General features: G+C 41.5%; 2 protein-coding genes across 7 annotated transcripts; both read right to left on the minus strand.

Annotated features, from left to right (window-relative positions):
• Positions 1-584: 584 nt before the first annotated feature.
• On the minus strand, positions 585-25,824 carry RNASE4 (ribonuclease A family member 4). Of its 4 annotated transcripts, XM_056134234.1 has the most exons (3): positions 15,328-15,433; positions 11,539-11,639; positions 585-1,776 (listed from the first exon to the last, which is right to left on the minus strand). In XM_056134234.1, exons 2-3 carry the CDS (start codon positions 11,594-11,596, stop codon positions 1,316-1,318), a joined length of 519 nt encoding a protein of 172 aa, XP_055990209.1. In that variant the 5' UTR covers positions 11,597-11,639; positions 15,328-15,433; the 3' UTR covers positions 585-1,315. The 4 variants fall into 4 exon arrangements, with proteins under 4 accessions (XP_055990209.1, XP_055990213.1, XP_055990211.1 ...); XM_056134238.1 differs by lacking the exons at positions 11,539-11,639; positions 15,328-15,433 and adding an exon at positions 25,747-25,824; XM_056134236.1 differs by lacking the exons at positions 11,539-11,639; positions 15,328-15,433 and adding an exon at positions 25,345-25,462.
• Positions 6,489-25,481, minus strand: ANG (angiogenin). Of its 3 annotated transcripts, XM_056134241.1 has the most exons (3): positions 12,686-12,797; positions 11,539-11,639; positions 6,489-7,123 (listed from the first exon to the last, which is right to left on the minus strand). In XM_056134241.1, exon 3 carries the CDS (start codon positions 7,066-7,068, stop codon positions 6,628-6,630), a length of 441 nt encoding a protein of 146 aa, XP_055990216.1. In that variant the 5' UTR covers positions 7,069-7,123; positions 11,539-11,639; positions 12,686-12,797; the 3' UTR covers positions 6,489-6,627. The 3 variants fall into 3 exon arrangements, with proteins under 3 accessions (XP_055990216.1, XP_055990215.1, XP_055990214.1); XM_056134240.1 differs by lacking the exons at positions 11,539-11,639; positions 12,686-12,797 and adding an exon at positions 25,345-25,481; XM_056134239.1 differs by lacking the exons at positions 11,539-11,639; positions 12,686-12,797 and adding an exon at positions 15,328-15,439.
• Positions 25,825-25,900: the final 76 nt, after the last annotated feature.

Consider the following 25,900-nt stretch of genomic DNA (forward strand, 5'->3'; position numbering starts at 1 on the left):
AGGAAAATTCCCTCCCCACTCTGCTATCACTCTGGCCCCAACCTGACAGATTTTACTGTGGGCATTCTGTCAGTCAGAATACTTCGGATTAATAAACCCCTTATGTCAAACAGTATAGTTACAAAAACAATCAGTAAAATTTTAACAGCATTTCTAGTTTTCATGTGTAGATTTTGATGTGTTGAATGTTCCCAGCTATTATTGTTATACTAAAGGAGTTAAAACTTCAGAGCAGTAAAAAATTTATTCCAAGTCTGCTTTTGATTTTTCAGTTGAGTACTCATTGTTTGATCTTCCCATAATTGCTTTCCGGCCAGCAGCACAGATCAAGAAGTTGTTGGATTGCTTTACTCACAAGCATATAGATTTTTTTCTGTATGACTTCACAGAACAGGCAAGGTCAGTCTTATTCTAATGCCAAGTTTATGTGACAGTTTTAAATTTTCTTTCAGCCTGTCAGTTCACGGAAAAAGATTTCCATAAGAAGTTTCAGTTTCTCATCAATAAATATAAAACAATTCAAAAAGATAAGGGAAAATTAAATAATTCACACACAAAAACCACAGCACTTTTTTTGGGAATGCTTCCAGTTAAGTCATTTATTATAAAGAAAAGAAGAAAAATGTTTGGTCAGGAAGAGTGAATAAGACAATGATCTAGTATATTTTTTGACTTACTAAAGTGAGTCAAACGTTGGATAAGACAGTAAGAAAATTCCCTGTGTTATTTCTTGATTTTATTAGACCCAAACATAGCAAGACTGCCCAATTATACAGATAGAGCTCTCATTTTGCCAATATACATAGTTCCAAAATTTTGATACTTCCCCCAACAGCTGATTTATGGGAATAGCAAAAAGCAGAACTTCAAAACCCTCCTTACAATGACATGTAAAAGTCCTGGTCTTAGAAGTCAATTATTCTTTTTTTTGGTAATTTTAAGTTTCTCAGAAAATACTTTAACTTCCTTTCCTACATGGAGCAGCATCACCAGTGTCAGAGTGCTGTGGTATTAAAATGAGATAATTTGAATAAAAGTACATCTGAATGGTTAAAATGCTATATAAATGCATATAATGATTAAATCCCAGAGAACAGTACCTAAGGGAACTAGGCTGACTCTATTACAAAAGAAAATTTATTGCAGAAAAGCTCAGGCTCATTTCTCCTCTCGATATATTTAACATAATGAGTTATACAAAGAAAATGAACAAAAAATAAGCAGAGAGCACAAAGACTGTTCAAGTGCACTACTCATTGCTTGTCAGAGAGCAAATTAAAGGTCACTGCTGGATATAATCCCCGCAGGAAGGTATCTATCCATCAAAGTGCACAGGCACCTTTGGGTAACCTTCACAGGCAATGACAACACGCCTGGTTCTGCCTATTGCCCGATATCTGCAGTTGGGGACTTTGGATAGCCCTGATTCCCTGCAGTCTGTGACCTTTACTATACCCTCATGGCAGTTCATGTTGTTATTTTTACACCGAATAGTGGGGCTGTAGCAGATACTGCGTATGTCCCAGATGTTTTCATGAATGAAGGTGTTGACAGGCTTGCACCGATTCGAAGTCATCCTCCGTCTTTGCATCATCAAGTTGCAGTATCCATCAGTGCCGCCTGTCCCGTCAGGATCCATGTGCTGCCGCAGGAACCGTTGGTACATTCCATTCTGGCCATAGGAGGGTTTTATCATCCCCAGACCCAGTAGGGTCAAAACCAAGAGCAGAAGCAGTGAATGGGTCCTCTGGAGAGCCATCACTTCCTCGTAGGTGCCTAGAGAGAAAACAAGGGACAGGAAAAAGGAAGCTGAGAATTAGACACTGGCCTGGCAGCCAAAAACCTGCACACTCCACATGCCTCATCCAGAAATTAATCTGTTGAAAAACTCAGGTATGCGGGGTTTTGTGACTGAAATCTCCAGATTTTCATGGAGTTGGGGATGGGCTACTTTCTCCCACCTCCAGAAGCCTTGAAAGTCACATCCATGAACCACCTCTGGCCATGATCCAGAGACTCATAAATAAACCTCGAAAGAGATCAACAAGTTGCAGAGATGCTTCGCTTCCAGATCCTGCATCAGGCTGAGTTGTTCAGGGCACCCCACGGCGGGGGAGAAAGGGAGCTGTGGGGTGGTGCAGTTAAGCATAGCACCCACCCAAACAGAACCCTGGCAGCCAAACCTCTCCACACTCCACAATCACCACCATTCTCACAACCACACTCCACTGCCTGAGACAAGCCTCATCCAGAAAGTAATCAATTGAAAAACTCAGGTATGCGGGTTTTGTAACTGAAATCTCTAGCCTTCATGAGGTCAGAAATGGGATACCTCCACTAATTTCCCTATACTTCTGAAAGCCCTGGCAGTCATGCTCACTCCCCAAAGTCACCATCCAATTAAAATTTAATTTCAGCTGTATCAGCCTATTAAAAATTAATGGAACGACATCTTAAACTCTACAACACTGATAAACCAGAAGTAGCACACCAAACTAGATGGGATGTAAAGTATAAGGCAACCAATTTCGATTAAAAAAATATAAACACACAAGGCTTAACCTGTAGCAACATGTTAGTAATTGCTTATATAAGGGTTTAGTGGCTCCACAGTGAGATACAAAAATCTTCACTAACTTTCTTAGAAGGAAACATTTTTGACCATTTTTAGGAAAATATTTATAACAAGCAATATAAAATAAATTACTGAGGGCCTGCTATAGGGGTAGACTGGGGGGGGGGTTGGGAAAATTGGAAATAATGGTGGTGGGAACGTACAATGGTGGTGGGATTGGTGTTGAAATAGTAAATGTAACAAATCATCATGAACAACTTTACTTTAAAAATTAATCACTGTCACTGTCACTGCCGTCACTGTCCTCCCGTTGTTCATCGATTTGCTCGAGCGGACACCAGTTATGTCTCCATTGTGAGACTTGTTACTGTTTTTGGCATATCGAATATGTCACGGGTAGCTTGCCAGGCTTTGCCTTGCAGGCAAGATACTCTCGGTAGTTTGCCAGGCTCTCTGAGAGGGGTGGAGGATTTGAACCCAGGTCGTCCGGGTCGGCCACATGCAAGTCAAATGCCCTACTCACTGTGCTACTGCTTCAGCCCTTTAAAAATTAATAAAATATGTAAATTAAAATAGAAAAAGAGACGAGTTAGACACTGGAGAGAAGTACTGGGAATGACAAACTGACATTTCTTCTGCTCTACAGAATTGTCATTTTTGTCCCTTCATTTCGTGGTGAAGAGGGTGTATTTACCTCCAGCAGTGCTCAGGATCTACTCTTGACTTTCTGCTCAAGGGGATCATTCATAGTGCTGGGACTGAATCCAAGTTAGCTGAATTCATGGCAAGCACTTTAACCTCTGTACCTTAACCTTAACCTCTCTAGCCTCATTTTCCCTTTAAACAAATTCCATCTCCCATTTTTGTCTCACCACTTTTACTTCCCAAAGAATGATCACTTGATCACTTGATCACTTGACATCCCATTATTCATCAGTTTGCTCGAGTGGTCGCCACTAATGTCTCCATCCGTCTCTGTCACGTGCTAGTGTAGCCCAATGGCATCTGTTCGTTCTAGGAACACGAACAGCCTCAAACCGATCGTTCAGGGTCTTAACGAAGAAGTCTGACCATCTCGTATGTGGGCGGCCACACGATCTTTTGACATCCCATAGAATCCAGTCAGTAATGGCTCTAGTCCAGTGGTCGTCTCCAAATCTCATTACGTGTCCAGCCCATCTGATTTTCGATGCCTTGGCAAATGAGACAGCATCCCTGATTCTTGACCGTCCTCCACTACCCAAAGAATGAAGGGTTTGCAAACATACTCTCAGATGGGACCCTCATCCACTGCTGGTGGGAATGTCAACTGGTTCAACCTTTTTGGGCTTTTGTTTGCTTTTGACCACACCTAACTGTGCTCTGGGTTTACTCCTGGTTCTGCACTTAGGGGTCAGTCCTGGCAGGGCTTTAAGAACCATGTGTATGCTTGGGGTGGAACCTGGGTCAGCCACATGCAAGGCAAGTCCCTTACCCAACGTACTAACTCTACTGCCCCGTGGGTAAACCTTTTTAGAAAACAATATTCACTCTCATCAAATAACTAAGAGTTGAGCTTTCACAGAACTAAGAAATGAACAACTCATCACTTCTGGGGATCAACCCCAAATATACTATTTGTCTAATCAGGAAAGAGTTGTATTCCTATATTCATTGTAATCCTATACATGATAACCAAAATCTGGAAACAATCCAAGTGTCCAAGAACAGATACCTGGATAAAGAAACCGCAGTATGGTGTATATAATGGAATACTACTCAGGTATAAGAAATTACAAAATCATGTGATTTGCTGCTACATCGATGGAACTGGAGAGTATCATGCTAAGTGAAGTCAACCAGAAGAGGGACAGATACAGATCAATTATTCATATGTGGGATATAAAAAAGCATAGCTGAGGGATAACAAAAGGCCAAAAGCAGCAGAATCTAAGAACTGCTCTACAAAACCCTGGCTGTGAGATGGGGGAGGGAAAGGGCGGAAGTGAGCAGAAGATGAGGATGTTGTATCAGGGAGTGGGGAAGAATGAGGAGGGACCCTGGGATAAAGGGTACAATATCAGTGACAGTATTGTAAATCTGTAAATCACAATAACTAAGATAAAAATAAATTTTTTATTTACCCTCCTCCCTTCTCGCTGCCCTGAAAAATGATAAAGAGCCTTTCTCCTTTACTGAGATGTTGCTGCTGCCAATCCAGTGACTCAGGACAGAAACTGGGTGGCACTCAACCAATATGTATGACTTTTATGGCAAGGATAAGAGAAGGTAAAAATTACAAATACAAATGAAACTCAGCACTTATCTAAATTTTGAGGTAATTCTCCAGTTGTGGGAGCTTTGGGAAGTACTTGGTTCCCTGGAAACTGATTCCCAAACATTTGGAGAGACTCGCGGTATATTAAAGAAAATTGAGGAGCTGGGGAGACAGTACAGTGGGTAAGGCACTTGCCTTGCGTGCGGTTGACCCAGGTTAGAGTACTCACACCATTTATGGTTCTCTGAGCCCCACCAGGAGTGATCCCTGAGTGCAGAGTCAGGAGTACGTCCTGAACACAGTCAGGTGTGGTCCAGAAACAAACAAAAAAGTTGATAAACTGTCTTTTATTCTGTATAAATCTGAGAACTGAGGAAGGTGGAAAAAAGAGAATAGAATAACATCTGAGTTTAGCCTTTTCTTTTTAATGATACTAAATCTAAATGGTATTAATATGAAGTCCTTTTGGAAAATCTGTAAAAATAAACCAAAATAATGACAAAGTGGGGTTGGAGAAATAGCACAGTGGGTAGGGCGTTTGCCTTGCATGCAGCTGACCTGGGTTCGATTCCCAGCATCCCATATTGTCCCCCAAGCACCGCCAGGAGTAATTCCTGAGTACATGAGCCAAGAGTAACCCCCGTGCATCGCCGGGTGTGACCCAAAAAGCAAAAAAAAAAAAAAGACAAAAATGAAGTTAAAAGTACCCAGGCATAGTACTGTGAAGATTTAAATAGTAACGAATGAAAGAGATGAAAGACCTATAAATTTCATTTCATTGGATTGAAGAAGTGTTCCAGGAATCTAGAATTGACTGGTAAGAAAAGGCTTTAAAAAAAATGAAGAAAAATTCAAATAGCACAATCTCCACAAAAGAGGACTTGAATTGTGTCCCTTTTTTCTTGTTTTTATGCACAGCCTGAAACTAAGCCCCGGTGATATTGCACACCTTTCCTTGGTGCTCTGTCTTGACAATGGTTCTTGGTTGCTGTCTATTTTTAGTTGTAATATCACTGTTTCAGTATTTCTCAACAGTCAGAAACAAGTATATGGTTTATAAAGTTGTTTGTTTTTTAAGGAGCCTCTAGGGAAACATCAAAGAAAACACTGTCACTCAGTTTCAGGTCATTGTCTGAAACTTTAGGTCATTCAGATAACTTTGTAGAATGAAGAAATAAATCCAGGTTAAATTAATGTGTACTCTTTCTATACCCTCTCTTGTTTCTGCATCCCTCTACCCAAATATTCAATGTATCCAAGAGTTGCTTCTCTAGCAAGAGTTTAGTAGGCGTGGAAGAGGGTAGGGTTACTCACCTATTCTGACTAGCCTGATGCTGCCATCTGGCCATCCCTCCTGGTACTGACAAGAATTCACAAGTTGAAACCTAACTCTTCTCAAGTTTTAACATGGAGATAGTAATGTTGGCTTAGTACTTAGCAGCAAAAGCAATTTTCCCCTGTGGAAAACTCTGCTTAGTGACCATGAGCTTTGGAGTTTTGCTAATTCTTTCTCTGTATGGTGAGGTTAGCACCTGCACTCTCACAGTTCATTTGCCTGCTGACTGAGAAGGAAAAGGGCATTTCTATTTTATCCAAACTTCTCAGGGGGCATTTGAGTAGAGAGAATGGGGAAGATCAAAGGCCACGAATCTGTGATAAGGCTTTGATTCTTCAGAGATATTTTTATTGAGTAGACATATGAAAAAGCAAAAGAGCCAGTCAGACCCTTTGCTGGATTTCCAGCAACAAAGTCTGCCACTGGGGCATGGTGGAGGAGTGCTAGAGAAGGATCTGGTTATGGATGGATAAAGGATTCATCAAAGTGGACAGGTAAGCCATTTTCACAGGCAAGAAGAATGTGTCGAAACCCTATTGTAGCTCTGTACCGACAGGGAGGTCGGGAAGATCCTCCTATATGCTTGCAAGTGGTGACTTGGAAAGAAGACCTGCTTATTCTTAAAGTTTCTCCATGAGGACTTCCATTCTTATCTTCACAGATGGCCTTGATGCTTCTCTTTTTGCCATGAATAAAGGTGTTGGTGTCTTTGCAAGGTGTGGTCAGGCCTCGTGTCTTCATCATGCTTTCACAGTATCTGTCATTCCGGCCACTTGGTTTGGCATCATAGTGCTGGGTCAGGAAGCGTTTGTACCTGGAGTCATCCTGAGCCAGAGTCGGAGGGGTAAGCCCCAGCCCCAGCATGAAGACCAACAACAGAAGGTTCAGGACCATCACCATCTCTTCCGACAAAGGGAGGTGTGGGAAGGACACAGTATAACACTGCCGAGTTAGGCTAAAAGGACAGAAACATACGAGAATGGAGGTGAGAGCTGTGAAAAAAAAGGGACTTTTCAGGAAACTCTGAGCCCAGAGAACGATTCATCAGAGGACTGCAGAAGATGAAACTCCAGACACTAAAGTCAATCAGCCAGATAGCTGTGAAGGGAGCAGTTTCACCTACTTCCCCCAAGAAATGATGGGATTGTTGTATACTATTTAGAAAGAACAGAAAATGGAAAAAGTTTATGCAATGTTTGCAAATGGATCTGGGGTCATCTCTTACAAAGTCCTAAAGAAAGAGGAATTCAAGCTTATTCTTAGTTAACATCAGAGATCATTTTCTAATTTCCTCTGCTTATACACATAGATTGTTACACAATAGCAAGGGATGCTGCCATGTAGTTAAAAATAACAACAACAAAAACAAAACCCTCCTTGGGCCTTAGCATCAAGTTTTATTATTAATTAGCTGTAACTGCCTTTAATTAATTACTTAATTAGTTAATTATGTTCCTTGGGCCTCCCAGTGGTGCTCTGGGGCCTCGAGGGCCACGCCTGACAATGCCTGGAGAACTATGTGGCACCTGGGCTAGAACCAACGTCAACTACATCCAAGGCTTACATCTTAACTTCTTGTGCTATCAGTACCCTGGCCCCGCAATAATTTTTTTAAAATCTCTCTCAATTAAGAAGAAAATTAAAAGGAGGGTTGTCACCATCATCAGCTGTCAGTCTCAAACTGTAGAACTCACACATTCCAGGGGGCAGTGTGTCCGACTCATGTATACTCAGAATATAAAGATGGAGTTTCTTGATACAGCATGATTTTAATAACAATAGATTGTTTTTTGCTTTTTGGGTCACACCCGGCGATGCACAGGGGTTACTCCTGGCTCATGCACTCAGGAATTACTCCTGGGGGTGCTCAGGGGACCATATGGGATGCTGGGAATCGAACCCGGGTCAGTCACATGCAAGGCAAACACTCTACCCGCTGTGCTATCACTCCAGCCCTAAATAATAGTATTTTTAAATTGAACAAGTACAGATTACAGTAAACTAAAAGTTAAATTCCTTAGGATCTTTTAAAATGCTGCTTTGTAATGTCCTCAAAGAAACTTTTATAAAAATAAACTCTATCCTTATACTTTATTTATTTACTTTGGTTTTGAGGCCCCACCAGTGATGCTCAGGAATGACTCCTGTGGTGTTTAGGGGACCATACAGAATGCTGGAAATAGAACCCAGGAGGCCACATGCAAGGCAAACAGCCTACCTGCTGTACTATCTCTCTAGCCCCAATCTTTATACTTTAAGTTGAAATTTTAGGATTTGATGGGATCAGGAGATAGTACAGCGGTTAGGGAAGATGTTTAGCATGCGCCCTACTGAGGTTCAATTCCTGGCACCAAATGGACCCCTGAGCATCCCAGCACTGGAGGCCCTGAATTGCTGGAATAGCTGTGGTGATCCCCAGCACCGCAGAGCTGAGCAGCATTACATCCTTTGGTCTTTGCACTGAAACACAAGACACTAACGGGGCTTTCTAAGCACTGCTTGAGAGAACCACTAATTTTTTTTTTTTTTGAGAATTCAAAGACATTTAGTATTTGGAACCTGTGGTTCCTGGCTGTATGTTTTAATTTAAAAAAAAAAAATTCAGAACCTTTAGAAACCACTGAGCCAAAGAAATAACTAAATAAATTGGAAAATATGCTTTATGTGCAGGAGTCCTGGATTCAATTTCTTGCATCACTACCAGAATGACTCTGAGCAGATAGCTGAGAGAGGCCTTGTGCTCAAACTGCCATGTGTCATCCTAAAATTAAAAATAAATTTAAAATGTCAAAGCCCCCCTATTTATATCAAATATATGTGACTGCTCCTACACCTAACAAAAAATGACTTTTATCTGATTTTTTATAATGTGTATTTTCAAACTGTCAATGAGTAATTCAACTAAATTAAAATTGGCTATGATTTTTTAAAATTTTGTTTGTAAGCCACACCCAGAAGTGCTCAGGGCTCTCTCCTAGCTCTGCAATCAAGGATCACTCCTGGTGGTGCTTAGGGACCATATGGAGTGTCAGAGATTGAACCTGGGTCAGCTAAATGCAAGACAAATGCCCTCCCCGCTGTGCTCTAATTTCTTGACATATTGAGAAATTCTTTACAATGGGATGTTTAATCTTCAAATTGGGGTGCATGCTTTGCATGTGTGAAGACCTACTTTGATCTCTGGTACCACATAGTTCTTGGAGTGAGTAAGAAACAGCTCCCAAGTAGTGTCCAAAACCAGAAAAAAAAAAAAGTAAAAAGGAAACTAAATTTAAAATGGACAGTAGCACATACTGTCCATTTTAGAATTTCTTTCTATCGCATAGTCTACAGCACTGATGTACCAGGAGTAGCACACTATATTGGATAAGATGTAAAATAGAAGGCAACTCAACAACAACAAAAAAAAATATTAGCACACAAGGCTCAACCTGTAACAACATGTTGGTAATCTCTTATACAAGCCATATTAACGGCTTCAGGCTGAGCTACAACAATCTTCACACACTTTCTTCTAGGAAAACTTTTTCAATCATTTTTAGCAAATTATTTATAACAAGCAATACAAAATAAATTATTTAGGGATTGCTATTCAGGCAGGCTTGGAGGGTGGTTGGAAAAATTCAAAATAATGGTGGTGGGAAGGTATAAGAGTGGTGTGATTGATGTTGGAATATTAAATATAACAAATCATCATGAACAACTTTATAAAATATCACTGTCACTGTCCTCCCATTGTTCATTGACTTTCTCGAGTGGGCCCAGTAATGTCTCCATTGTGAGACTTTGTTGTTACTGTGTTTGGCATATCGAATATGTCACAGGTAGTTTGCCAGGCTAATAAATAAATAAAATGGATATTAGCTTTTCATAGCTGCAACAGAACAGCCAACTAAGGGTGCAAAGATGCAAAGGTGGGGGAGCTCTGGGGCAATGAAGGAGGATCACTGACACCTATGGTGGGGGTGGTGAAGTAGCATTGCAAGCATATAACAATAATATGGACACTGTTGCAAATCATCTTACATCAGTAACAGTTAAAAAGCATCGATTATTCTTTTTATTAATTTTGTGCTTTTATTATAAGAAAGTCACATTATTTTATATTAAATATTTTGCACTAAGTCTGTAATGTTGTTATACAGCCTTGGGAGTACAATCTTGAATCTAAAGACAGTAGATTAAAGACAAATTAAATTAACGACAGGAGAATCTAGGGTTGTAATTGTTCATCTAAAGACTAAACAAAAGTCAGATCTCTCTCCCTGCTCTCTCTCTCTCTCTCTTTCTCTCTCTCTCTCACCATCATCTTTTGACATTTATTTGCTCTGTTTCATCACTGTATCACTATATCACTGTCATCCCGTTGGTCGCCGAACTACTCGAGCAGGAGCCAATAACGTCTCTATTCCTCCCAGCCCTGAGATTTTAGCAGCCTCTTCTTACTCGTCTTTTCCCAATGATTGGAGGCTCTTTCAGGGTCAGGGGAAGGAGACCTATTATTGTTACTGTATTTGGCATATCGAATACACCATGGGGAGCTTGCCAGGCTCTGCCTGTGCGGGCGGGATATTCTCGGTAGCTTGCCGGGCTCTCTAAGAGGCATAAATGGGTAGGAAGTGTCATATAATGTGTCATGTGGTCATGGTCCGGAAAGTGGCCTGGAGCGTGGTGGTGGCTGGGCAGTGGAGATCGGCTGTTTCATAACAACTATAAATAAAATTTGTATATTCCTTAAAAAAATGATTAATTTAGCACTAAAACATTCTTGTGGTCGTTCCACAATATTGAAATAAACAGCAAGTGAAAAATTCTCCATTGGTGCTGGAGCGATAGCACAGTGGGTAGGGTGTTTGCCTTGCACGCTGCTGATCCGGGTTCAATTCCCAGCATCTCATATGGTCCCCGGAGCACCGCCAGGAGGAATTCCTGAGTGCATGAGCCAGGAGTGACTCATGAGCATCGCAAGGTGTGATCCAAAAAGCAAAAAAAATAAATAAAAGAAAGAAAGAAAGTTCCCCATTAATCACACAATAGAATCAAGTGGAAAAAATTTTCTTGGGAGTTTAGCAAAACAGTGGTACATATCGCAGAGGACAGGGCACGTCTATCCCTAAAAGAATGACATCCCTGTGTGGCTGCTGCTCCAACCAGGTGCTGGTCTGCAAAAGCTTTTTCAAGCTTTCTAGTTGCATCAAGATTTCCAGTCTCCTGTGTGTCTTTGTATTCTTTTGGAAGACTTAATCAAAGTTTTATATATTTCTAATCAAGGAAGTCTTTTGCTCTTCAATGGACAAATATTGTCCTCTACTGACAAAGGCAATCACAAAATTGTAGGGTTGCAAATGCAAAGGGACCTTAGATCAATACCTCTCTTCAGGAACCAGATCCGTGAGTTCAGACAGGAAGTTGGGCTCAATCCGATCATGGGAACAAACAGCACTGGAACTTTGGTGGTGGATGTGGTGAAGCTTATACACACACAGAGATGTGAGGTGGTACTCCTTAATTTATATAATATTGTAAACCAATGATAAATCAATGTGATTTTAATTTAACAGCTATAATAAGGAAGTAGAATTAGAGTTAGCAATACCCAGGAAGAGTCATTAGATGGCAGTGGTGGATAGGATTTTGCCAATGCCTTCCACACTAGAGATTACAGAACCTTTTGCAGGAAGTGCCAGAGTTGTACCGGTTATGAGGAAATTTCTGCTCACAGATGGGCTAGTAGCCCTGTTTAGTGTATCAGCTTTAGATGTTAATATTTAGCTAATAAGTGGGCACTGGTGGAGGGATGGGTATCTGATCATTGTATAATCGAAACCCAAGCACAAAAAAATTGTAAATCTACAACTGTAAAAAACAAAAAAAGAAAGAAACAAAAAAAAAATAAATAAAAAATAAAAAAAAATATTTAGCTAATAAAATGTTAATATTTAGTCAAATAAAAGACTCTTCACTAGGCCCAAATTTCAAAGTAAAAAAGTTCAGGATCTGCCTATAAGGATAACACTGTAGCACTGCATCCCATTGTTCATCAACTTGCTCAAGTGGGCACCAGTAATGTCTCCATTTGTCCCTGAGATTTTAACAGTCTCTCTTCTCGTCCTTCCCAGCTCTGCCATATTAGAGGCTCTTTCAGGGTCAGAGGAATGAGGCCCGTTAATGTTACTGTTTCTGGCATATCGAACACACCACGGGGAGTTTGTCAGGCTCTGCCATGTGGGTGGGATAACTTGGTAGCTTGCCGGGCTCTCCAAGAGGGACAAAGGTTTTGGGGGAAATGTCTAATCGCTCCAGGAAATACTGCGGCACTCTCTTCCGGGAGCTTTGTTTTACAGTCTCTGAATCTTGGCCATTGATGAGATTACACGGCACTGGGGGGGGGGGGGGGGGGGGGGGGGGCACTTTGTGGGTGTGACTGCCAAGCTACTGCAAAACTGAGGATCTGGGTGGAGGAGGCCCAGTCCTGATCTGAGCAGGCTTGGAGATCTCAGCCCCGGGTCCCGCATACCTGGATTCCTCTGTCAGTTCCTTCATGCGTGAGGCTCTTCAAAGCGTGTGGAGACTGGCCTTGAGCATGGCTGTGCCAGGGTTCTGCAGGTTTTCGGCTGCCAGAGTTCTGCTTGGGGCAGGGACGGAAACCCTACCCGCCCCTCTCCAAGGGGCCCCGGTGAAGATAGCCTGACACAGGGGCAGGAGATTCTGCCGTCCATAAGGACATCACAAAATTATTAATTTACCTCATAGCTATCATTTTCAAAGCACTGTCCTTGTAGTTTTGGGAAAACAATTACCTGGTGCATGTGTTTCCTATTACTGTATAATCTGTAGGAGGGCAAAATCCATGTTCTTCTCCTTGAATCATGCCTCAAGTAGATCCACTCCCCCCGCGCCCCACCCCCCGTGGGGGGCTTACCATGTGCTCAGAGAAACTGGAGGCCAATTGGCCACTGATTCAGTGCGAAGACCCAGGGATGTAGTACAGCCCCAGTACTGAAGTTCTTGGAATTATCAGGGTCATACCCTGTGGTGTTCAGGGGCCTCTAAAGCAATATCTGGCAACACGTTGTGGGAGAGAGTGCGTGTGATGCCAGAATAGAACTGAGTTGGCCACATGCCTTGCATGCCTACTAACCCCTGCACTAACTTTGTAGCTGCTTAATTATTTTTAATGGTTGATTTAATTTTCATCTAAAGTTCATTTATAAAATGAGAACACTGCTAAATCTCTAAATCAAAAATCCCATAGTTTTCCTTAAGCACAAGAAATTTTTTTCCTACTTTCAGTAGTAAAAGTCCAGTGTCCATGAAATCAAAAAAGTTTAAATTTATATTAATTAGTGGCACAAGGAACCAGTTTATATTAATTTGTGGCACAAGGCACCAGATGGGAAAAATGCAGAATTCAATGCATTCTAATCTCACTAATATGCCTCATGTCTTAAGGTTTGGCAAGTGACTAAACACAAAAATCACCTCTAGTAAAGGCACTGACTGACACAACAAAGAAACTTCACATCCTGAAAGTCACTTGCTCATTGCAGGTTGGAATCCTAAAGGAATTTCCTTGTGCCTGATTTGGAGAACTTTCATATTTGTTATGTAATAGCTCTGCACAGGTTTTTCTCAACGTCATAGTAATCTTGACTCTCTAAGACATCTGAAAGCCAAGTCCCAGCAAGTCTACATGACGATCACCTATATCAAACATCTGTATACACACACAAATTTCTTACTCCTATAGTCAATTCTAAATTTTCCCGAAAGAAAGGGAAAGTGGAATTGAGAGATATGAAGTAAGAAACAGATTATTTGTAAGGCAGAAGTAAATTTACCTAGGCCAGGGATGCTTCACACCTGGGAGTCGAAGTGATTCACACTTACATTCACTCACACTTATCCTTAGTCACACACATCCAAACACTTAACTCTCAGTCAACTTTTTTTGCCAATAGAATTTGCTCCAACCATCACTAGACAACTTTATCCATTATTTCAGATCAATTCTTTAGTCTCCACAAAATTTACATTCTCCTTCTCCCTCCACAAGCAATGCAGTGTCTTGTGTTCAAGAGATTCAAGTAACATTGTGTACCTCAAAGTTAACTTGATAGTTTATGGTGAGTAATTATGGTTACAATCTTCATAAATATAGCTTCACACTACTATATTTTTAGGACAATATCCCTTATATACCTCTCGGAGAGCCCGACAAGCTACTGAGAGTATCCCGCCTGCACGGGCAGAGCCTGGCAAGCTCCCCATGGCGTATTCTATATGCCAAAAACAGTAACAATAACAGGTCTCATTCCCCTGACCCTGAATGAGCCTCCAATCATTGGGAAAGACAAGTAAGGAGAGACTGCTAAAATCTCAGGGCTGGGTGGAATAGAGATGTTACTGGCGTCCGCTCAAGTAAATTGACAACAACGGGATGACAGTGATGACAGTGATCCCCTAAACTGAAAATATAACATTCAATTTCAATGCATAGTTCTCCCTTTATGTCCTCTCCTTCTTCCCTCCAATCTGCTAGTATACCTGCTTTTGATCTTGGGATCTGCTTTCAAACAGCAGATCTTCTACTCTGCTTTCAAACAGTCTCCAAAACTAAAAAAAAAAAAAAAAAAGATAGGGAAAGGCATAAACAAATGGGGGTGCATCTGACTGGGCCCAAGCATTTCATGGAGCTCAGGGGCCACTCCCAGTGATATTTAGGAGACCATGTAGTGCTGAGGCCCAGTCAGATGCATGCTAGATATGTACCCTAACTACTATTCTGTCTCCCAGGCCCTATTTTCTATTTATTTCCTTATTAAACTATCTACAGTTCCTCTACCAAAGAAGGTTATAGATGTGCCTTCCAGCAAAAGATTTCCCTAGATATTTGGTAATTTTAATCACAATTTAGGATTCCCTCTAAACTACTTAGTTGCAGTCATTAATTTCCATTTACCCAAATATAAGCTATCCCTAAAAAAAAATCTGTTTTCATTTTAAACTTCAAAATCTGATTTGTCTTCTTAATTCATGAGTGTGGGAGCCAAAAAGCTTTAAAGGGTGGAAACGGCTTCATTGAAATTAATAGATTGTTAGAAATAGTACATATATAGACAAACAGAATAACAGAATACCCAGGAGAAAGAATCTTACTAAAATCTGGAAGTTTCCCTCCAACTGAAGATTGTTTCCAGTTCTTTGTTCCTGGAGATGGGTTCCAGCTGTATGAACCTAGAGCATACCCCACTCTCAAAGTTCCTGGGTGGGAACCCAGGTTCAGATTATATAGTGATCAGATTAATGGGGTGAGGAGAGCTAAAGGTTCCCAATCAGAGTAGAGACATGAAAGCAAAGGGCAGTGCTCTCAGACAAATGAGAAGAGTCAACTTACCTTTCCCCTGGGCACAAATAAGTCAAATATTAATCTACCGAAATGGATTAGAGATTTGCTCTGGGAGACAATGTTTAATAAATATGGCCTTTTGTCCCAAAGCTACCTTTCTCTGATGTTCATAGTTCATACTCTTCTCTTTTGGGACTAGGGTTTTAATGTTCATGGTAATAACCTAAATCTACATGTTTCTGATCTTAAGGGCAAAAATGTCTTAGAAAATTCTTACAAAGAGGTGGTCTCCCAGAAAGACGCTTTCATTCACCCATATAATTAATTTCAAGAAAGACTCCTAAGAAGGTTATGCTCAAGCTTTCACAGAATCAAGAAAGCACCTCTCAAGGTTATTGGATAGCTAATAGTACTCTGATCCTGATTTCAACCTCCCTGCTAGTAATGCCCATAAAATAACTTTACTATTGCCTTCAGTGCTCAGGACTGGTTTCTTATGGATAGAAAAAGCTAAAAATTCTTTTAGCTCTCTTTATCTGTCCACAGGTTCTTAACAGACTTCCAAAAGCCATCAACACTGATGCAGGATCTAGAACAGTGTTAATTTTTTGGGAAAAAAGCATCCTTTCCCAAAAAATCTCTCTGTCATTCACATGCTTCTGAATTTTTTTTTGTCTGCCTATATTTGAGAAGGTATTAACTAAGGCAGGGTGCCTGCTCGTAAAACAACTGCTCTTGAAATCACTATCATAATTTAATAATCAGTGTTGCCTTTCATTCTATGAAGTGCTCACATACATGATTACACTTAACTATCATTTGGATTGTGTGAAGTATTACATTAGCCAACTTTCTCTCCCTTCCTTCTTTCCTTCCTTCCTTCCTCCCTCCCTCCCTCCCTCCTTCCCTCCCTTCCTTCCTTCCTCCCTTGCTCCCTTTCTTCCTTCCTCTCCTTCTTTCCTTTCTTCTTCACTTCCTCCTCCCTGCCCCTCCCTCTTCCTTCCTTCCTTCCTTCCTTCCTTCCTTCCTTCCTTCCTTCCTTCCTTCCTTTTCTTCCTTCCTTCCTCCATTATAAAATAACAACAAATGGTATCTTCAAATCCCTCAGCTCAAGGAACAACTCTATTCATCTTCCCAGACTCAGCTTAAGCAATGTTTCTTTGGAGTATGTGATGGCACTTCTCCATCCCACCCAATCCCAGGAGCAATCCAGTTCTTTGTGGACTCATTGTACCCAGTGCACAACCCTACTGGGTCAAGCTTAGAGCAGAGGTTCCAAGTTGGCAGTTCAAACTGCATTAGCAACAGATTTAAGATGTGTCCTGGCATGTCCCCAAAAGAAAGGCTTATTTGTGTAAGCACTAATGATGCCCTTGGGAAATAATTCAACGTCAGAGAAAAACATGATGAGTGGTTCCAAATTCTTTCTTAATCCCTCATTTTTCTTAATCCCTCTATTAAGTGATCTCTCAATTGCTTCTAGAAACACCATTTGATTTCATTTGGAGACACTGACTATGTGAACTCTGCAGGCTTCTTTTAAACCTTCAAATATGATTACAAACTTGGTTGGGTATTCATTTGGTTGCAGTTATCAAACTAGAAAAGCCTGATACCCAGGCAGAGGAGGACGTCTTCCAAGGTTCCCCAGGAAAACTCTACCTTATCAGTCTTACCTTAACTGAGAATTCCTGAAATCTCACTGTTATACCTTCATTTTGAGGCACTGATCTCTGTTTCAATATAAAAATTCCTAGGAAAGTTATCTCTTTGAATTGCAGCTAGTAATTTACACATCCCTGAGTCTGTGCTTTAATGCTTATGTAAGAATAGATTTTGGTAATAGGAAGGGCCTTAAGGTTTAAGAAGAAAGAAAAGTGGGCAGCAGGGAGAACCTCAAAAAGTAAAAACTTCACTGCTTTTCAGTTCCGCTGAGGCAAAAGCGTACCTGAGCTTCATACTCCCCCCAGGTTCTCTTCCCTTTCCTTGCTTTCTCAACCCCAAATTCAGAACTTAAAGTATATTGGAAGAGAGAGGCATGTTCTGACCAATACTTTTGTTCTGACAAATGTTGAAGTTTAAAGTCCTTTCCGAGCAAAGAAATGGGCTATGGAGCCCAGAGGGCAGGACGTCCACCAGCATCTAAGTTTGCTTAATTGTGTATTTTCCTTTTGTAGAAACACTATACTAGATTTTAGAGTAGCATGAAATTAAATCCATTTATTTAATTAATAAATATCAATTATATATTTAAATACCAAAAAACTAAGTTCTAAAAGTTATCCATTAGTTACTTTTTAGCCGCCATATCCATTGCAACATTCCTATTTCCTCAGTCATCCCTAACAACAGCCAACTCCCACAGTTTGATGACTTCCACATGACCCTTTTCCAATAAACAAACAAGATTCTCCACTCCAGCATCTCATCTTTCTCTCTCTCTCTCTCTCTCTCTCTCTCTCTCTCTCTCTCTCTCTCTCTCTCTCTCTCACACACACACACACACACACACACACACAGTCCTATGCCTGGGGGAATTCAAGCACCAATCTGCACAGATCCCTAGACCTCTAAATTGGACATTATGCAGCAGTTTAAAGAGCAGCCCCAGTCTCTGAACACAGTTCTTATGCTTTCCCCACCTCTGGGATTCATCTGACAACGTTTAAGGATTTCATAATCTGTCCACAGTTGACAAAACAAAAAACATCAGCTGGATGAAGGAAAATAACTGATTTCATCCTAATTGTTTTTTTTTTCCCCCTCAGCTTGGCACAAAGAGGCTCTAATGAAACAAGAATGAGTGTGGCTGGGGGGAAAGGCAGCTCAGATAGAGAAGGAAACACCAAGTAAAGTGTGGTTGGAGGACCCTCTCGGGATGGGAGAGGCGTGCTGAAAGTAGACTATAGTTCGAACATGATGACCACTCAATACCTCTATTGCAAACCACAACACCCAAAAGGAGAGAGGGAACAAAAGGGAATTCCCTGCCACAGAGGCGGGGTGAGGTGGGGGGGATGGGGTGGGGGGGGTGGGAGGGATACTGGGATCGTCGGTGGTGAATGAGCACTGGTGGAGGGATGGGTACTCGAGCATTGTATGACTAAAACACAAGCACGAAAATATGTAAATCTGTAACTGTACCTCACAGTGATTCACTGATAAAAAAATTAAAAAATAAATAAATAAAAGAGTAAGCAAATGACCCAATAAACAATAGTTCAATTAAAAAAAAAGAATGAGTGTGGCGTTATTTACAATAGTCAAGACTTGGAATAAACCTTAGTGCTTATCAACAGCTTATTGAATAAAGAATATATGAGGACCAGGGAGACAGCTCGGTGGTAACTTGCCTCGCATGTGTTGCCTTGCCCTTGGGTTCAATATCTGGCACTGTTAAAAATCAAAGAATATATGGCCTGTGTGCACAATGAAATACAACTGAGCTGAAAGACAAAATTCTTTCATTTATAGCAATATGGATGAAGACGTGGATGTTGTGCTAAGAGAAATAAGTCAAAGAAAGAAAACAGATGAACTAAATAAAACAAAAAGAAGGCTATAGGCAAATTAGTGTGGAGTGTCAATATATTTTCAAAAGAGGGATAAGAGGGGCTGGAGCAATGGCATAGCAGATAGGGCATTTGCCTTGCATGTGGCCCACCTGGGTTCAATTCCCAGCATCCCATACAGTCCCCCGAGCACTGCCAGGAGTAATTCCTGAGTGCATGAACCAGGAGTAACCCCTGTGCACCGCCAGGTGTGACCCCAAAAGCAGAAGTAAAAAAAAAAAGAGAGAGAGAGGGATAAGAGGTCAAGACTTCAGTGGCACAGCGCCAAGTGCCACAGCTGGTGCAGGGATGGCAACTCTCAGCACTCTGAACAGCTGAATGGAGTTATAAAATAGCTGTGTGAGTGAATGTGAGTACCCCTTAGATATTTTGTCTGAGGGAGTGAAACTGCCAGTCGCCTGTTGTGGAGTGCTGGTCTGGATTGGGACTTGTGAGGATGGCAGTGGCAATGGCTGCCAGCTGGTAGAGTTATCACAGCTCCTGGTGCCGTGGGTGGCAGCAGACTTTTAACATGTCCAAATAGGGCTCTTCAGGGCCAAATGGCACTACTGCAGAGCATGGGTCCCGGAGTTGAGGGAGTACCCCGAGTTCCCACAATGAGGACCTAGCGATTCACCACTGGCAGAACAGCCCAATCACTATTTCTTCCCCAGACCAGCCCGCTCTGTTCGCAGCAGATTGTGGAGGGAAATCTCCTGGAGCACCAACTCTTTGGTGACCCACGATGGGGGTGTGCCCCCATGGGCAGGTTCTGCTGGACTGGGAAGGCTATGGCCCACTCACAGCGCCCAAGCCGAGAATAGTTGGTAGCAGCTCTGGCCCTGGTCCTGGTTCCTGCCAGGGCTGCTGCTGCCATAGCCACTGGGGCCCAAGGGAAGCAGCACAATCAGAACGTCAACATGGACCCATGGGTGAGTCCATCAGCAACCTGATAGTGCCTTCAGACTTCCTGATACCCCCAAATCATTGCTGTTCCTCTGGCCAGACTTCAAAAACTCAGGACCAATTTTCCCGAGAAATTAAAAGGCCAAAAGTTAGGCATGTGGAAGCCACACCCACAAATCACCTCTAGCTCAGCCGCACAAGTTTATTTATCAGCCTTTCTTCAGAGACCCATAAATAAAACTCGAAAAAGATCAAAAGCCACAGTTAATCTCAGTTCCACATAAGACTGAACAAATTGGGGTACATCAAAAAGGGGCATATTAGTCCAGTGCCCACCCAAAGAGAGCCCCCAGTAGCCACTTGCTGCCACAATCCAAAATCACCAACATGGCCCCAGCTGGTCTCCACTGTCGTGGGATGGACCTCACCAAAATATTAATCTGCTGGAAGTTCAGGTATGTGGGTTTTGTGGCTGAAATCTCCAGGCTTTCTTGGGATCGGGATAAGCTACCTTCCCCCACCTCCCTGTACATCCAAAAGCCCTGGCAGTCACATCCACACCTCAAAGCTTCCACCCAGTTAAAAAAAAAAAAAGACTCCAACTGTACCTTGTGAACTAAAATACTGAGTGACCTGAGCAAACATGATGACTTCTTAGTACCTGTATTGCAAACCAAAGTGCAAAAAAGGAGAGAAAGAGAGAAAGAAGGTAGATGGGATGGGGGTGTTGGTAGGTGGACGGTGGAAGGAAAACTGGGACACTGATGCTGGGAAATGTACACTGGTGGAGGGATGGGTGTTGGAACATTGTATGACTGAAACCCAATCATGAATAGCTTTGTGATGGTCTAGTCACAGTGATTCAATTAAAACAAATAAAAAGAGGGATAAAATTGTACCCTTAAAACACCCAGTATCAGGGCCAGAGAGATGGCACAAAGGTTGAGGTGAATGCTTTGCATGCAAATGACCACAAGGATCTGCCTATGCAGCACCACTGGAGTGACTCAGGCAATTCCAGGGCCCAAGCAGTACTCCATCCTTGGGCCCCCGCACTGAACTGCTGGTCCAATTGGTTGAGAATCATCAGGAGGGGCTCCTAGGCCTCTTGAACACTGCTCAGTATACTTGTCCCCAAAATTCCAGTCTTGTAAACCAAAGTTATCTCAAATTTTTAAAAGACCAAATTAATGAACAGAAGTGGGAGGAAAGTGGTGGGTAAATCAGATAAAATGGTCAACTGTATTGTAAAAGATAGAATTGTACTTTTAATTTTTGTTTTGTTGTTGTTGTTTTGTTGTTGTTGATTTTGCTTTTTGGGTCACACCCAGCGATGCTCATGGGTTACTCCTGGCTCTGCACTCAGGAATTACTCCTGGCAGTGCTTGGGGGACCACATGGGATGCTGGGGATTGAACCTGGGTCAACCGCGGGGAAAGCAAACACCCTACCCACTGTACTCGCTCTGGCCCCAGAATTGTACTTGTATTGTGGTAAAGTTAAAGTAGTACATACACACTAATATATATATATATGTGTGTGTGTGTGTATACATACACACTAATACACACTAATACATGTACATATATACTGTACATACACACTAATATATATATTACTTTTTATATATATACTACTTTATAAACTAATAGAGAGAGAAGCTGATAAATCGTGATATATACCTGAAGCCTAAAATGTAATAATGCAGTACTAGCACAACAAATTTTTTTTTTAAATTTTGGGCCACACTATAGATTGCTTTGAAGCTACTGCCAACCAACATAATGCTTTGGGTTGTTCCTTGTGATGCTTGGTGGATCAAGTGGTGCTAGAGGGCAAACTCTTGAGCTATATCAAGGCTGTGCAATTAAAAATACAAAACACAAAAAAAAACTGAAAAGGAGAAAATAGGATCCAGAGCGATAGTACTGCAGGTTGGATGTTTGCCTTGCACAAAACCAATCCTACTTCACTCTCTGGCACCCCGTATGGTCCCCCAAGCTCACCAAGAGTGATCCCTGAGCACAAAGCCAGGAATCAGTTCACCAGGTGTGCTCCCAACCCCCACCCCAGAAAGAAAAATTTTATTAATTATCTCAATACAAAACGCCACTGTGTTTCAAAATTCATTGCAAGGAATTACAGTTTATGATTAATGAACATTTTCTCTTTGTCAATAATTTCATTTTATCAAACTCAGGGCCTTTCTCACACATACAAGGCAAGTGCACTACCACAGTTACCTTCCCACCTGTTGGTAATTTTAAAGATGTGAAGTAACTGTCAATTTGATAATTGAAAAAAAAAACACATGTATTTTAAAAATATTCTCACTGCTTGAACTTGAAAGTCATTCCTCCTTTTCCTGAAATATTTTGCTGTCTCAAGCCAAAATAATTTGTCTTCAAGCCAAAATAATTTCCTTGAACACTGACACAGGATGCACAAGTTCTGCCTCTAACAACTATAGTACTGGTGTATTTTCTTCCTTTATATGGAGTATGTGTTTAATTTTGTCCTTAAGACTAATAAGTTTAAGTGATGGAGTTAAGTAAATTACTACATTTATTTAAAATAGTCTTTAAAATTGGCAAAAAAATCTTCGACTAACATAAAGATATTCAACCGAATGGGAGAAATATATTTGCATGCAATACATCAGAAAAAGGGCTAATATTCAAAATTATGAAGCACTCACAAAACTCAACAACAGAAAAAAAAAAATCCCATCAAGAAATGGAAAGAAGAGATAAACAGACACCCCTAGGAAGACTAAATAGGCAATAGATATATGAAAAGCTGTTCATCATCACTTATTATCGGGAAAACACAAACCAAAACAACAGTGAAATATCAGTGAGAATGCCATGCGTTAGTGAAAAATTAACCCTTATCCACTGTTTGTGGAAATGTTTTCTGGTTCAATATTTGTAGAAAACAATATGAAGACATCTCCGAAGGGTAAGAATAAAATTTTCATATGACCCAGGCAGTCCAGTATTGGTATCTACTCCAAAATGCAAAAACATTAATCTGAAGAGATATGTGCAAACCTATCTTCACAGCAGCACTTAGTACAAGCCAGGAAATGGAAACAACTCCAATGTCAAACAAGAGATGAATGGATAAAGTTGTGGTTTATAGACACATGGAATACCACAGAGCAATAAGAATAGATGAAATTAAGTGGTTTGCTGCATCATTAGCTGGAGTTGGAGAGTATTAAGTGAAATAAGTTAGAGAGAGGACAAATATCAGATGATTTCACTCATCTGTGGTATACAGAGAAACAAAACAAGGAAATAGATGTATCAAATGATAACAAACCCTTGGCCCTGGGTTACAGAACTGAAATAGCAAGTAAATGGACAGGTAGATGAGGTGTATTAAAAGTAACAAGGAGACATTGGTGGAAAGTCAGGAGCACTTTCATGGTGATGAGGTAGGGAAGCAGTGTATGTCAAAACCATAACCATTAAATATCTTATTTAAAAAATAAAAAAAGATATCAAGCAAAAAAAAAAAGAAACATTTTTATAGGGGTCACACATAGCAATGCTGTGGGGTTCATACTGTGTGGATCAAACTCAGTCCTCCCAATTGCCAATCATCCACTCTACTGTTGAAACTGTCTGCTCCCCTATACCTGAAATATTGTTAGTCTATAAGCCAGAAACTTAGTTTGCAACTGAAGTAATGGTTAAAAGGGAATGAGCTCATTATAGGAGGTAGGGACACTACTGATTGAGGTGGAATGGGTACAAAGTACTGTTGACATGTCCATATTTCCAAACACAACAGTTAAACATTCCCTTTTCAACAAACTCTGAAATTTATACCCTTACTCTCTTTTCCATGTACTTCAAGTTGCTCTTCTGAGAATTCTCAGAATTTGCTTTATTCAAACAAAACAAAGATTGCTTTGTTCAAATATAGATTAAACAAAACTCCTAGAGGGGTATCTTCAATATGCTTTGATCCACTGTCTTATCTATCTGTTTGAATATATGAATCACGCTGGCAAATGTTTTCAACATTAACTAGCAAACCTCTTGCTTTTGTTTACTAACAATATCCTCTCTTTCAGCAAAAGCAAGTCATTTCTCTTTTTCTACAATGGTTTTTCTTAATTTTTCTGCCAAACTGCTGGAGAAACTTGGAGAAACTTTTATATAAGAGCCATATCTCCAACATCCTGACACCTCATGCAGTTTGAATAAGAAAGAAGAAGTTAAGAGTAAGAAAGAATAACAGAAAGGAACCTCAGAAAATATTGGTCAGTTTCTCATTTTACAAGGGAAGAAAGAGAAACAGAAATAAAATAAGTCTCCAAAATCATCTTGGTTTCCAGGGACACTTCCCATGTGAAGAAAGGGAAGAAAGAAAGAAGAAAGGAAAAGGAAGGAAGGAAGGAAGGAAGGAAGGAAGGAAGGAAGGAAGGAAGGAAGGAAGGAAGGAAGGGGAAGGGAAGAAAGAGAAAGGAAGGAAGAAAGAGAAAGAAAGAAAGAAAGAAAGAAAGAAAGAAAGAAAGAAAGAAAGAAAGAAAGAAAGAAAGAAAGAAAGAAAGAAGTTGGGAATAAAGTGCAAGCAATTATTCTTTTGCATGAAATAGTAGCTGTGTGATTATGTAACCTTCAATAACTGAGGCTTCAAGCTACGACCATCAATTTAGGTTTCTACTGGTTACATTTATTTCTTGCTTATAAGATTCTTAAAGACACTGAAGGAGTGTTGGCTCACTTGAGATTTCTCTAGTCTCCGGAGGGGTGTTGAGACTGCCGTACAGATGTTGCGGGTGCTGTACTATCCTTCCTAATTATTGGTGTTCTGCTTTACTCCTGTGTTATTTGATAAAACCAAGGATCTCAACCTTCCTGTAAAAAAGGAGGCTGTCTTCAGTGTCTCCAAGAATTCCCCAAAACCGGCCGAGGGTGGGTTAAGGGTGAGGAGACGGAGGTAGGTAACTAGAAAAGGAAAAGAATAGTCCGCAAATGTCGGTTAAGGCCTGCTTCAAATATCTGGGGCTCACCCTGGGTAGCAGGTAAATAATCCGTAGTTTTATGCGAATGCAGGCCTCCCAGCACCCCCTTCAATCCGCAGGGTTTTGTGGAACCCCTGCGCCCAGGTTCCAGGTACTAGGCGTTCTCGTTCGCACCTCTGCCGGGCTGCGAAAGTGAACATTCCACGGTGCTCATTCCAGTGAGCATTCCTTATCTCTTACTGGTGTGATTCCTAGCTTCCCTGTCCAGTCCCAGTTCCCGCATCGGCCCTATACGGCCTCAGCTAAGAAGGGACCACACCGCCCTCCACCCGCTACCCCAACCCTAAGGCTCCTGATAAACCTACTAATAAGGAGGAATGTAGACCAACCTTGACTTCGGAACCAGGCTGCAGAAACAGGCTGGAGAGCGCTAAGAGTGGCTTCTCCCTCGCTCCTCCTTTGTATAGTGGTGGCAAGTTGGGAGGAAAACAGATGTCCCTTTGAATCCTGCTTTGGATGTGCGAGGGGCTGCGAGCGAGCTGCTGTGAGTGTGCGCGTGCACCAGGGCGCAGGGGTGCTATGAGGAGCGAGGCTCTGAGTAGTTTGGGACCGCACCCAGTTTCTCCGAGGCCCCTCCCGACAGTGCCCCTTGGCGCCGCGGGCGCATTCCTCCTCTAGCTCTACACCGGACGCCCGCTCCCCAACCCCCATCCGACGTGCCGGGTGGCAGACCACGCTACTTCGCCCGACCCAGTGCCCACATCCCAGTCAGCCCACCCCTATCCCCATACCGCCTGCAGAAGGTAGAGAAACCACGCGGTTTCGGGGCGCACGGACAGATCTTAAGTGCTTCCTGCTACGTGTTAGTTCTTCGTCCCCTCTCTTGGGCAGTTCACCAAGTTTCCGAAGGCCCGAGCTTTGAGTACTTCCCAAACTACTGATTTG

The sequence above is a fragment of the Sorex fumeus genome, unplaced genomic scaffold, assembly GCF_029834395.1.
Source record: "Sorex fumeus unplaced genomic scaffold, SorFum_2.1 ptg000098l, whole genome shotgun sequence".
NCBI lineage: Eukaryota > Metazoa > Chordata > Mammalia > Eulipotyphla > Soricidae > Sorex > Sorex fumeus.

Coding starts and splice junctions, on each gene's coding strand:
- RNASE4 (XM_056134234.1), bottom strand. CDS start 11,596: ATGATCGGATTGAGCCCAACTTCCTGTCTGAACTCACGGATCTGGTTC. Junction 1,777..11,538: donor GATCTGGTTCCTGAAGAGAG/GTATTGATCTAA, acceptor TTTTCTCTCTAG/GCACCTACGAGGAAGTGATG.
- ANG (XM_056134240.1), bottom strand. CDS start 7,068: ATGGTGATGGTCCTGAACCTTCTGTTGTTGGTCTTCATGCTGGGGCTG.